This window comes from Oratosquilla oratoria, chromosome 12 (genome assembly GCF_046742065.1).
Source record: "Oratosquilla oratoria isolate Oo_2021 chromosome 12, ASM4674206v1, whole genome shotgun sequence".
Taxonomy (NCBI): domain Eukaryota; kingdom Metazoa; phylum Arthropoda; class Malacostraca; order Stomatopoda; family Squillidae; genus Oratosquilla; species Oratosquilla oratoria.
Genome location: NC_134788.1, coordinates 66,782,215 through 66,794,858, shown reverse-complemented (window position 1 = coordinate 66,794,858; position 12,644 = coordinate 66,782,215). Strand labels below are relative to the sequence as shown.

General features: G+C 35.9%; 1 protein-coding gene across 2 annotated transcripts in view; it reads right to left on the bottom strand.

Annotated features, from left to right (window-relative positions):
• Positions 1-255: 255 nt before the first annotated feature.
• LOC143030853 (uncharacterized) overlaps positions 256-12,644 on the bottom strand; it is a 38,016-nt gene continuing 25,627 nt past the window's right edge. For both annotated transcript variants that reach the window (XM_076194074.1, XM_076194075.1), the window contains exon 2: positions 256-2,778. In XM_076194074.1, coding sequence (XP_076050189.1) covers positions 661-2,331 — 1,671 coding nt within the window. In that variant the 5' untranslated portion in view covers positions 2,332-2,778 and the 3' untranslated portion in view covers positions 256-660. The remainder of the gene's footprint in view (positions 2,779-12,644) is intronic.

Genomic DNA, 12,644 nt, shown 5'->3' with positions numbered 1-12,644 from the left:
GCAAATAGGTAGTTCCAGTTTAGACTATATTTGCCCGTATGTCACTTTTGAAAGTGTTGGGGCCATCTTTGCAATTGCTCTTTGGATTCTATTTTCCTTACATATATAGGTATATACTGTATATGTGTGTGTGTGTGTGTGTGTGTGTGTATATATATATATATATATATATATATATATATATATATATGTATATATATATATATATATATATATATATGTATATATATATATATATATATATTTGTATGTGTTCTGATGCTTCTACCAGCTTTCTGACTTCCCAACATAAAGGACCTTAACTAAAATGAAATACTATAAGGATTTATTCAAACTTTGAACATGTGACAGTATGTTGAAAACAATTCTAGTACTTGAGAAAGCTAAAATGCACAGGGATCATTGATGGGTATCTGCCCATGACAGTCCTGCAAGATAGTTGTCAAGAAGAAGAATCTTGATCTTATCTTACAAACCTTAAGAAATCTAAGGAAGAGCCTAAGGATCACCACTATCTCTGTGGGGCTCTGGATTTCCAGAGGCAACAACTATTACTATTCTAGTTTACAGACCACACTAGAAAGGGCTCTTGCTTGTGTGGGTTATCTCATGCTTTTTCAGAGCACATTTCTGTGAGAAAGCTGCACCACATTGGCTGTGTTAGATAGGCTTCTCTCCTGTGTGGGTCATCATATGGCGTTTGAGGCTACTCTTCCATGAAAAAGCTGCATTGCACAAGTCACACTGGAAAGGCTTCTCTCCTGAGTGGATCCTACCATGCCTGTTGAGATCACCCTTCTCAACAAAAGCGGCATCACATAAATCACACTGGAAAGGCTTCTCTCCCATGTGGGTCATAACATGTTTTTTGAGAGCACCTTTCTGAGAGAAAGCTGCATCACATGAATCACACTGGAAAGGCTTCTCTCCAGTGTGGATCATCATATGGGATCGAAGCTTGCTCTTCTCTGAGAAAGCTGCATTGCACAAGTCACACTGAAAAGGCTTCTCTCCTGTGTGGGTCACAGCGTGCCTTTTGAGATCGCCCTTCCGAGAGAAAGCAGCATCACATAAATCACACTGGAAAGGCTTCTCACTAGTGTGGGTTATACCATGCCTTTTCAGATAGTTCTTGTCCGAGAAAGCTTCACCGCAAAGATTGCACTGGAAAGGCTTCTCTCCAGTGTGGCTCACCATATGGCATTTGAGTTTCCTCTTCTCTGAGAAAGTTGCATTGCACAAGTCACACTGGAAAGGCTTCTCTCCACTGTGGGTCATACTATGCCTTTTGAGATCACTCTTCCAAGAGAAACCAGCATTGCATAAACCACACTGGAACGGCTTCTCTCCTGTGTGGGTTCTACCATGCCTTTTGAGATCACCCTTCATAGAGAATGTTGCATCACACAGGTCACAATGGAAAGGCTTCTCTCCTGTGTGGGTCATACTATGTCTTTTAAGAGCACCCTTCTGAGTGAAAGCAGCATCACATAAATCACACTGGAAAGGCTTCTCTCCTGTGTGGACCATCACATGGTTTTTGAGTGCACTCTTCTCTGAGAAAGCTGCAGCACAAAAGCCACACTGGAAAGGCTTCTCCCCTGTGTGGGTCTTCCCATGCCTTTTAAGAATACTCTTCTGCGAGAAAGCTGCATCACACAGGACACATTGGAAAGGCTTCTCTCCTGTGTGGGTCATCACATGCTTTTTGAGAGCACCCTTCTCTGAGAAAGCCAAATCACACACGCCACACTGGAAAGGCTTCTCTCCTGTGTGGATAGTACCATGCCTTTTAAGAGCATCCTTCTGTGAGAAAGTAGCATCACATAAATCACACTGGAAAGGCTTCTCTCCTGTGTGGACCATACCATGCCTTTTCAGATATCTCTTCTGCGAGAAAGCTGCACCACATTGATCACACTGGAAAAGCTTCTCTCCACTGTGGGTCATCATATGGCATACAAGTGTGCTCTTCATTGAGAAAGATGCATTGCACAAGTCACACTGGAAAGGCTTCTCTCCACTGTGGGTCATACCATGCCTTTTAAGGGTATCCTTCCGTGAGAAAGTAGCATCACATAAATCACACTGGAAAGGCTTCTCTCCTGTGTGGGTCCTCACATGCTTTTTGAGAGCATCCTTTTGAGAGAAAGCAGCATCACATAAATCACACTGGTACGGCTTCTCTCCTGTATGGGTCATTACATGGTTTTTGAGTTTAACATTCTCTGAGAAAGCCGCACTGCATAAGTTACACTTGAAAGGCTTCTCTTTGTGGATCACCATATGCATTTTGAAATAATTTTCATGTGAGAAAGTTACATTGCACATGACACACTGGAAAAGCTCCTCTCTTGTGTGAGTCGACACACGGCTTTTGAAATCATCCGTGGATCATCACAAGCTTTCTCAAACTCTGGTTCAGTGAGGAAATTTCATCACACAGGTCATACTGGAAAAGCTTTACTCACATGGGAGCCATCATACGTTGTTTGAGAATACTGTTCTCTGAGAAAGCTGCATTGCAAAAGTCACACTTGAAAGGCTTCTCTACTGTATGGGTTGGCAAATTGTTCTAGAGATTATCCTTCAGTGAGAAAGTTATATCTCAAAAAATTGACACTTAAAAGATCTCTCCTGATAGGGTCACCACACTCTCTTTGAGATGGATTCTTTCATATAAGAATGTGGGCCACCATATTAATCTTCTGTTGGGGGTGATTATACAGCATACATACATCCAGGTAACTCTTCCACTTACAGCATGGTGCTCATATCCTGCCAGAGAAAAGAAAGAAATTTCTGGAATGAAATTAGATATACATATATGTGTGTGTATTTTACCTAGTTGTATCTAATAGGAAGGGGAGCTATGCTCATGGTGTTCCATCTCTGTATCTTGCTATATCTAATTTGCTCTTAAATTTTTGTATTATTTTTGCACACATTATTGTTTCATCTAATATGTACCATTCATCCACCACTCTGTGGGGGAAGCTGTTCTTTTTTTTCAAGTCTCTTCTATAACTGTCCTTTTTGAGTTTCCTCCTATGTCCTCTTGTGTTTCTCTTATCCCAATTTAGTAAGTCATCTCTATCAAGGATTTCCACACCTCTCGTAATTCTGCAGATGGTCAACAAGTCATTTCTTTCCCTTCTTTGTTCCAGAGTTGGTAGTTCTACTTTTGACAATGTTTCTTCATATGACATTTTCAATAGTGTTGGAGCCATCTTCATAGTTGCTCTCTGGATTCTCTCAATCTTTCCTATATTCTTTTTAGTACTGGGAAGTGTCACTGCATACTCCAATTTCGGGCTTATCAGTGTGACTAGCATTTTCTTTACCATTTCTTCATCCAGGTAAGTAAAAGCCATTTTTATTGATCTTAGCAAGTCATAGGTCTCAACAACAATTTTGTTTATATGTTTGTCAGGGGACTTATTTTTTGTAATGATCACTCCCAGGTCTTTTTCAGATCCCACTTTCATTACTTCCTATTCACCAATTTTATATTGTCCCCAAAAAAAAAAAAAAAGAGAAAAAATGAATGTAGGAGTAATATATAGGCCAAAAACTCATTAGCAGACTACAAACTGTTGTTTCAAGAACTGTCTAGTTTCTGCAACTGGGACTTGTTGATAATGGGTGATTTCAATTTTACTGACATTGATTGGATGACCCTTGAACATGGCCATATAGGTAGTCGCTTGGTAGATTTTCTCAATGACAATTACTTAATTCAGCATGCAAAAGAGCCCAACTCTGAAACAAAGAAGAGAAAGAGGAGATCTACTATTTATAGAATCATGAAAGGAGTGGAAATCCTAGATAGAGATGATTTATTAAAATGGGACAACAGAAAAACAAGAGGACATGAAAAGAAACTCAAAAAGGACAATTATAGAAAAGATCTGAAAAAGAATAGCTTCATCACACAGAGTGGTGGATACCTGGAATAAATTAGATAAGGCATCAGTGTGTGCAAATACTATCAAAGACTTTAAGAGTAAACTTGATGCTGAAAGATAGAAAGACGGGTCACTACGACCATAGCTCCCTTCCCATGCAATACAACTAGGTAAATAGGTAAATACAAGACATGGAAATTTACTAGATCTATTGATCAGTAGCTGAAAAAGCATGATAACCGATGTAGAAGTTGGTGTAACTATTGCAAATAGCAATCACAACTTGGTTAGATTCAAACTGCTAAAATTTTTTAGAATAGATACATGCGTATTTAAAATACCCAATTTTAGTAAAGCTCAGTTCATAGGACTACATCAGGAGCTTCAGCTTGATTGGGATACAAAATTAAGCGAAAGACCTGTAGATCCCATGTGGGAAATATTTCAAATTACACTTACTAAGATGATTCATAGTTACATCCTATTTAAAGGCAGATGCCCCCAAATCAGGCTCACCCAAAATGGCTTGACAGAAACTGGAAAAAGTATTGCTAAAAAGAGACAGGCTTATAAGAAATACAAGTCCTCAGGTGCACCTAATGACTATCAAAGTTATGTAATAAGACAGAGCTTTAAAAAAGACATTAAAAAAAAAAGAAATAACAATACGAAATTAATATCACTGATAGATCCCAAAGAACTCTATACAGCTGATGCACTAGCCAGCCTAGTCAACCCTGCCAGCCCCTAGGCTGACACCCCTGGCTGGCACCACTAATCCAATGGAGATCCTGTACTAGATTTAATATAAATGGTTCAATTTCTTCTTTATATGTAATGTACATCATTATACATATGTACTGTAGCTTTTTATTACATATCTAATACGTATGTGCACGCTGAAACCTGACAGACAATTTTCTACGTAATGGACTTATGTTCAGTATCCAGTATTGGTAACGGATGGACCCAATTTTCAAATAATGGACTTTTACAAATAACAGACAAGAGTCTGTACGCATTTGTCCATTAAATCAAGGGTTAAGTGTAGTTACATTAGAGATAAAAAGGTGACTAGGAATCACATTGGTCCACTATTATCTGCTGTTGGTCAACTTGAATATTCAAATGAAGGAATGTGTGATATTTTAAACAACTATTTTAGCTCAGTATTCGTGAGCAAAACACCTCAAAGTGAACTCCATACTGAAACCTGTGAAAAGTCTAGGGTGAACTTAATACAGTAAGTATGACAAAAGAAAAAATTAAAAGGTGTAATCATGTTCCCTAGTAAGGATTACAAAGGATTACAAAGGCAAAGCATGCTGACAGGAGACCTTTTGATCCATATCTAGGTCGGATGCATATTAATAATAAGTTAAAACTATAACAATGTAAATAACAATTAAAATACATAAATAAATGCATTGGTATAGTTGAATAACAAAACAAACAGGTAAATAGTAAATGATAATAAATTGACATATAACTAATAATAAATGAAAATCAGACAGACAAATTATAACAAAACAAAAACAAATAATATAACATAAATTATAATAATTACAGCATCTTACTTAGGTATTTATCTAAATGATTCTTAAAGCTTCGAACTGAACTACATTACACTACCTGTGCAGGAAGTTTATTCCATTCATTAACTACACGGTTGGCAAAGTTGTTTCTACCTACTTCCAAATTGAATCTATTTCCGGACAGTTTGAGACCATTGTTTCTTGTCTGATTCTCATTCAATGTGAAAATTTTGTCACTTTTGATGTTGTCAATTCCCTTAAAAATCTTAAAGACCTGTATCAAGTCACCTCTGAGTCTACGCTTTTTTAGGGAAAACAGATTCATGTGCTTAAGTCGATTTTCGTATGATTTATTTTTGATATTTGGAATTTCCAAATAACTTGTAATCGTACTTGCTGTTATTTTTACCTATGTGCATTACCTTGCATTTACTTGTGTTAAATTTCATTAGCCACTTTTCAGACCATTGCTGTAATTGATCTAAATCTTCTTGAATATCTAATTGGTTTGAGTGATCATTTGCCACTCCGCACAGTTTTGTATCATCAGCAAATTTGGAAACAGTAGATTTTAGTCCATGGTCTATATCATTTATATATACTATGAATAGAAGTGGCCCAAGAACGGAACCCTGAGGAACTCCACTTGCAACACTTTTCCATCCAGAAGTTTTTCCATTTAAAACAACTCTCTGTTTTTGACCTTTCAACCAATTACTAGTCCAACCTAATAGGCTACCACTTATTCCATGCAAAGCTAATTTAGTAAGTAGTCTTTCGTGTGGGACGGTATCAAAAGCTTTTGCAAAGTCTAGATATATTCAATCTATATTGTTTCTTTTGTCATAATTCGAGACAACTGTGTTGTAGAATTCGAGTAAGTTAGTCACGCAAGAACGTTTCCGTCTGAAACCATGTTGGCTATCATTTATCAAACGGTTACTTTCTAAATGATATTCGATAGCATCTCTGATGATAGTTTCCATTATTTTTCCTACGATCGAAGTCAAACTAATAGGCCTATAGTATTTTGGTTTCTTTTTGTCACCTTTTTTGAATATGGGAGTAACGTTAGCTAGCTTCCATTCTCTTGGGACATCTTGGGACATTTCTCTTATCCCAATTTAGTACGTCATCTCTATCAAGGACTTCTGTGCCTTTTATGATTCTGTAACTGGTCAGCAGGTCATCTCTTTCTCTTCTTTGTTCCAAAGTCGGTAATTTCAATTTGGCCAGCTTTTCCGCCTATGACAGGTTTGAAAGTGTTGGGGTCATTTTTGTGGCTGCTCTCTGGATTCTTTCAATTTCCTTTATATTCTTTTTGGTACTGGGTGACCATAGTGTCACAGCATACTCCAGTCTAGGCCTTATTAATGTGATTAATATTTTTTTAGCCATTTCTTTATCTAAGTAGGTAAAAGCCACCTTTATTGATCATAGCAAGTTATATGATTCTCTGACAATTTTGTTTATCTGTTTATCAGGGGACATGTCATTTGAGATAATTACTCCCATGTCTTTTTCAGATCCCACATTCTTTACTTTCTTTGTTCCAATTTCATGTTGTCCTGATATTATTTTACTTTTTCTCAACTCCATTATTGAAGTCTACTTCTCACTTTTGGCTCCATTTCCAAACCTTGTTTAGGTCTCTCTGCAGTGATTTACAATCTGTTTCAGTATTCACTTTCCTCAACAATTTACCATCATCAGCAAAGAAGCTCATGTAGCATTCCACATCTTCATCCATGTCATTCACATAAATAGCGAACATTATTGGAGCCAATAGCGAACATTATTGGAGCCAATACCGATCCCTGTGGAACTCCGCTAATCACCTCCTCCCAAGCTGAACTCTTCTCTGAGCACTACTTTCATTTTTCTGCCATGCAACAAATCCTCCATCCAGTTCATTAATTTATCTTGTATTCCTATGTTTTTCCGTTTTTTTTAAATAATTTTTTGTGTGGTACTTTGTCAAAGGCTTTTTGTAAGTCTAGGAAACACAACCAGCCCATCCATTCCTTTCTTGTATTATATTTATTAGTCTTGAGTAAAAACAGATTAAATTTGTGGTACATGATCTTCCCTGTCTGAATCCAAATTTTCTCAGGTTTATTATATTGTTTTCCTCCTGGTGTTTTATCCCTCTATTCTTGATAATTTTTTCACGAATTTTGGCTACAGTATTTGTGAGGGAGACTGGTCTGTAATTTATTGGTTCTCCTTTATTTCCTTCTTTATATATTGGTACAATATTGGCATTTTTCCTGTCGTTTGGTATTTTTCATTCTTGGAGTGAGCACCTTATTATGTTATATATTTTGTCCATTAATTCTTCTTTACATTCTTTTAGTATCCAGTCTGCAATTCCATCTGGGCCATGTGATTTCCTGACATCAAGGTTTGTTAGTTGATCCATTATTTCTTTTTTTTTTTATTGCTATTTCCCTCATGGGGGTGATCACACTGCAATTCCTTCGTCCCAATGCTGTACTTTTTCTCTAGTAAAAACAGACTTGAAGTGGTTGTTGATGATTTCAGTCATTTCTAAATCTTCTGTATATTCTACATTTCTGTGGCATAGTTTCACCATTTCCTGTTTATCTTTAAGTTTACCATTCACATAACACATATCTATAGAATAGTTTGGGTTGGTTTTTACATTTTTCTATGTCTTTTTTGTAGTTTCTTTTTTCCTCTCTGCATATTTTTACATATTCATTTCTATGGTTAATACATATTTGCTACTTTCCATTTTTTTTTTCTTCTTTTTTTCATCTTTTCCAAGTTTCATCTCTTCTTTCGCCTCATTGCATCTTCTGTTGTTGAACCAGCACTTAATGTACACCTCTTGTTTCTGTCTTGGTATGTATTTATTCACTCCTTCACTGTAAATTTCCATCAAAATCATCCATTTCTTTTCCACTTGTGTCTCTTTGAAAAAGTTTTCCCAATTTACCTTTTGAAAGAATTTCTTAAGTTTCCCAAAGTCCATTTTGTTGTACATCAATCTTCCTTTTCTATATTTCTCATTTCTCTTTATATATATATATATTTCCTCCTTTAGTTCAACTTCTATTAGTATGTGGTCACCCATTCCAAATGGTGTCTTGTACTCAATTTTATCCAGTTTCAGATTCGGTTGTAAATATTAAATCTAGTCTAGACAGTTCTTCATTACTTCTATATCTAGTAGAGTCTTTTACCCATTGCGCCATTCTATGTTCTATAGTGATATCTAGTAATACACTTCCCATTCATCCTCTCCTCCTTTCACTGTCATCTCTTCCCAACAGATTTCCTTGCAGTTAAAATCCCCCATAAGCACCAAGTTACCTCCATCCTTCAGCATCTCATTTAATGAATGCCTTGTACCTTCTAACATTTTTGAATGCTTGCCCTCTTTCCAAGAGCCCATTTTTGGGGGCACATAAGAACCACAAACTTTCTACTTTTCATGTCGCTGTCTTCAACTTTTATCATGATCAGTTTTGTTAGCTCTGTCACCACTGTTCCCTTCTTTAGTCCCCTTTCACCACTCTGTGTTGTTGTCTCTTTGTGTTGTCTTTCATGCATTTACTTTCTATTCGTACGTCTCTCACTTTCTACTTTCTTTTCACCACTATTTGTTACTCATGATTTGTCACTACTTTCATTTGTAGATTGTTTCAGTTATTATTACTATGTGTAAGTGAGAAGAATTAAAGAGAGATTAGTTTTCTTTCATTTCTTCTCAATTATATACACTTGATTCTCTGAGTTACGCCAAGGGACTCCCATCGAGAATCCTCAATTTGTTTACTAGGTCGGTTCTGCAATGACATCATGATTTCTTTACCCCCACTGATCTTTACTTTTATATTTAAGATCCTCCCCTAAAGGCGTGATCTTACTTTCGTGACCCAATTAAATTTTCTCCTCCACCTTTTCTCCAATCAGAGTGTTACAAACCCACAAGCAATACTGCTTACTCAAGCAATCTCAAAATCAATGCCCCACTTAGTTTACATATTGTTACATCAGCATAAAATGAACATCATACAGCAATGAAATCGGGTCCCCAGTGGCTGTTTGTAAACATTTAGGTGGGGAGCGAGTTCGTGCAATTCCTTCACCTATGAAATGTTGTTTATCAAACACCCAACTCATGAAAATGAAATTCTCACCACCTACCCCTCTATCTACCTCACTTGTCTACCTATATCTACAAACCTCATCTATGAGCCTCTTATAGGGCTCAGCAGCTACCACATGGTTGTCCCAACCAACCATTTTCCATTACCCTCTTACAGGGCTCACTGGAAATACACACTTAAAAAATACCCTATACAAGGAGCTATTAAAACTATTTCTGTATAAACTGGCTAAACAAGGTTAACCCGTTCAGTGTCGGAGCCATTTTTTTTTCTATTGCTTAAATCAACTCAAAATGATGTGAAACCAACAAATCTTGCTTATTTTGATTCTTCTTAGCCTAGAAGTGGAGAAACTGGGTTGATTTTGTCGAGATATGCGTGCGAAAGTTTGGTAGAACATCCGTAGACTTTCTTTCCTTCCTCTTGCAGGTTGAACGAGGTCATATTTTTTGGGGAAGCTTTGTTAGAATTTCAGAGAGGGAATTTGACATTTATGATGTTTCAAATCAATGTGCAGTCACCAATAATAGTCTGACACTTATGAAAAATGTGTTTATAAACAGATTTTGTGGATTTTTTTGGCAAATATTTATCACTTTGTTATGTGGTAAATTGATTTTTCAGCATTTTTTTTTTTTCTTTAATAATTTCATGGAGGATAGGTGATTATGGTGTTTTTTATTGTTTTGGTAAATGTTTTAGTAAGCATCCATCACACCATTTATTACGAAAATTGGCAATGCGAAATTGCTAGTTCTACACGTCTGAATACATACTAAATAGCACCTGCCCGTCAAAGTACAGCTTCACCTCCTTGTACTTCGTTTCATACACGAGTCTCCTAAATTACGTCCTAAAGGCCGATTTTATACCCCAAGTTACCCCCAAAAAATTGCTGCTGGGTTTGCCAGTTTTGTCAATAGATAAAAAAAAATTTGGGTGTCTTTTATAGCCAATGGATAGGGCTACTTGGTCATTACCACAGATTTGACCATCAATGTAATGCCTATTTTTAGCAAATTTTCAAATTTGCGGCATGCAACGTATGTCGCTGACATTGTAGGGGTTAAATGTATTATCCTTTAATGGATGTTGTCATCAAAACATGCCACATATAACAAAGAAATAAGTAACCCCTCCAAAATGCATAATTGTCTTTAACACCAAAATAAAACAATTGTAATACAGATGTAAATTGGATGTCATAAATTGATTTGCAAAACTCACTACTACCAAAGTCTGAAGATGTCATAATTAGTAATAACAAAATCAGGAAAAAATGTTAAATAGTATTTAGTGTCTTCCTCCTGATTGTGAAATTTTATTAAGAACAGTAACAATTAAAATAAGACATTATTGAAATAGTTGTTTGTGTTAGATCTCAATGAAAGATGTTTTAAAATTTCCAAAGATGATGAGTTGTGTATCTGTAAGGTATGTTACAACAGTTATATACACAGCATTAAAGATGTTAGTAATAGTAGAGTGTCTCTGCATAATTTCACATTTGTTTCACACTTATTTCACTTTGTCTAGGACACATACTATTGAAGCTATATAAGGTTTTTCAATACTTCACAGAAGAAAATATTGTTCAATAATTATTGTTCTTATATATTGGCAAGGTTCCAAGTCTTCATGACTGACCAAGGCTCCAGGTAGCACATCTGTCTGACACACCAAAGGTCCCAGTAGTTCCAGTTTCCCATCTCAGTCATGCACCATACATAATTAACAAATATTATAAATCTAGGATTATCTGTAAAAAGTATTTGGAGTAATACTCAACTCACACATGATACTATAAACATACTACTCCTCTGGACTCAATGTTTCTTCAAAACTAATACATTGTGTATATTTTCCCTCAATGTCACATTTATCATCATCAAATTCTATCCTAGTCTTCTTTATCTCATCTCCATGTCTAACTGACACTTCCCTAGTTTCTAAGCATAAGATCTTGTATTTATTTCCACCTGCAAACCCAATTATCCTATATGAACCTGAATACCTTGGTGAGAGTTTATTATGGGTTGTATGTAATTTAACCATGACTTAATCTCCTATTTGTAATTCTATTTTATGTGCTATTTTGTGGTGTCTAAGACAGAACATCAAAGGACAGAATGTTGAATGGTCAAAATGTCAACACGACAGATGGTCAAATGCGACAATGTTGAAATATACATCTCACTGATTATTAAGTTATGTGTACCTTTTACATTAGTGGCACTTGACTAATCATGACTAAAAGAGGTTGTTTGAAGATGGATATTGTTTTAAAGAAAATCTAACTTGGCAATAAAGACCGATATTTCCCAAATCACTCAACCCATCATGGCCATCTGGCATGATTTTCTTCTTTAACATAACAATGAAGATAAAACAACTTAAACAACAGTCACTTATACCAGTTCAATTGCAATTAAATTAATTAAAGGACTATTAATGAAACCATCGTGAATTGCGATTGCCTTATTGCAGTTGATAATGGAATGACACAAAACAAAGTTTAATGTTTATTTCTATGTACACTGTACTATCAAAAACACATTAATGATTGAATGATTGCCTTATTCCAGTTGGTGATGAAATCACACAACACAAAGTTTTATGTTTATTTGATACTGTACTCTATTTTATATGTAAACTTATTTCCACATTTATTTATACATAGATTTAAATACACAAGTATTGGTACAAATGGATGTTATACACTATATTAGAAAATATCAATATGTGATATTAAAAGTTAGACCTTCAACATATTCCTGAATGGATTGGTCCTCATACTGAGAAACAATGCACGATATCCATTTATTTGTTGATCTAACTGACTTCCTTGGTTTACATGGCTCATATCCAGCAACGAGTTGTGAGAGGACAGTTTCTGTGTGGGCTTGTTCATCTTGTAGACAAAGTATAAACTTGTAGATACTTGGGTGAGCCTTACCAATGACTACTTGAAAGCGCCAATGCCATCCTTCAAGGTGGCTTGTCATTCTCGGTTCTTTCTGGATTATACGGTAATAAACACTCCAAAACTTCAGTGGAAAACT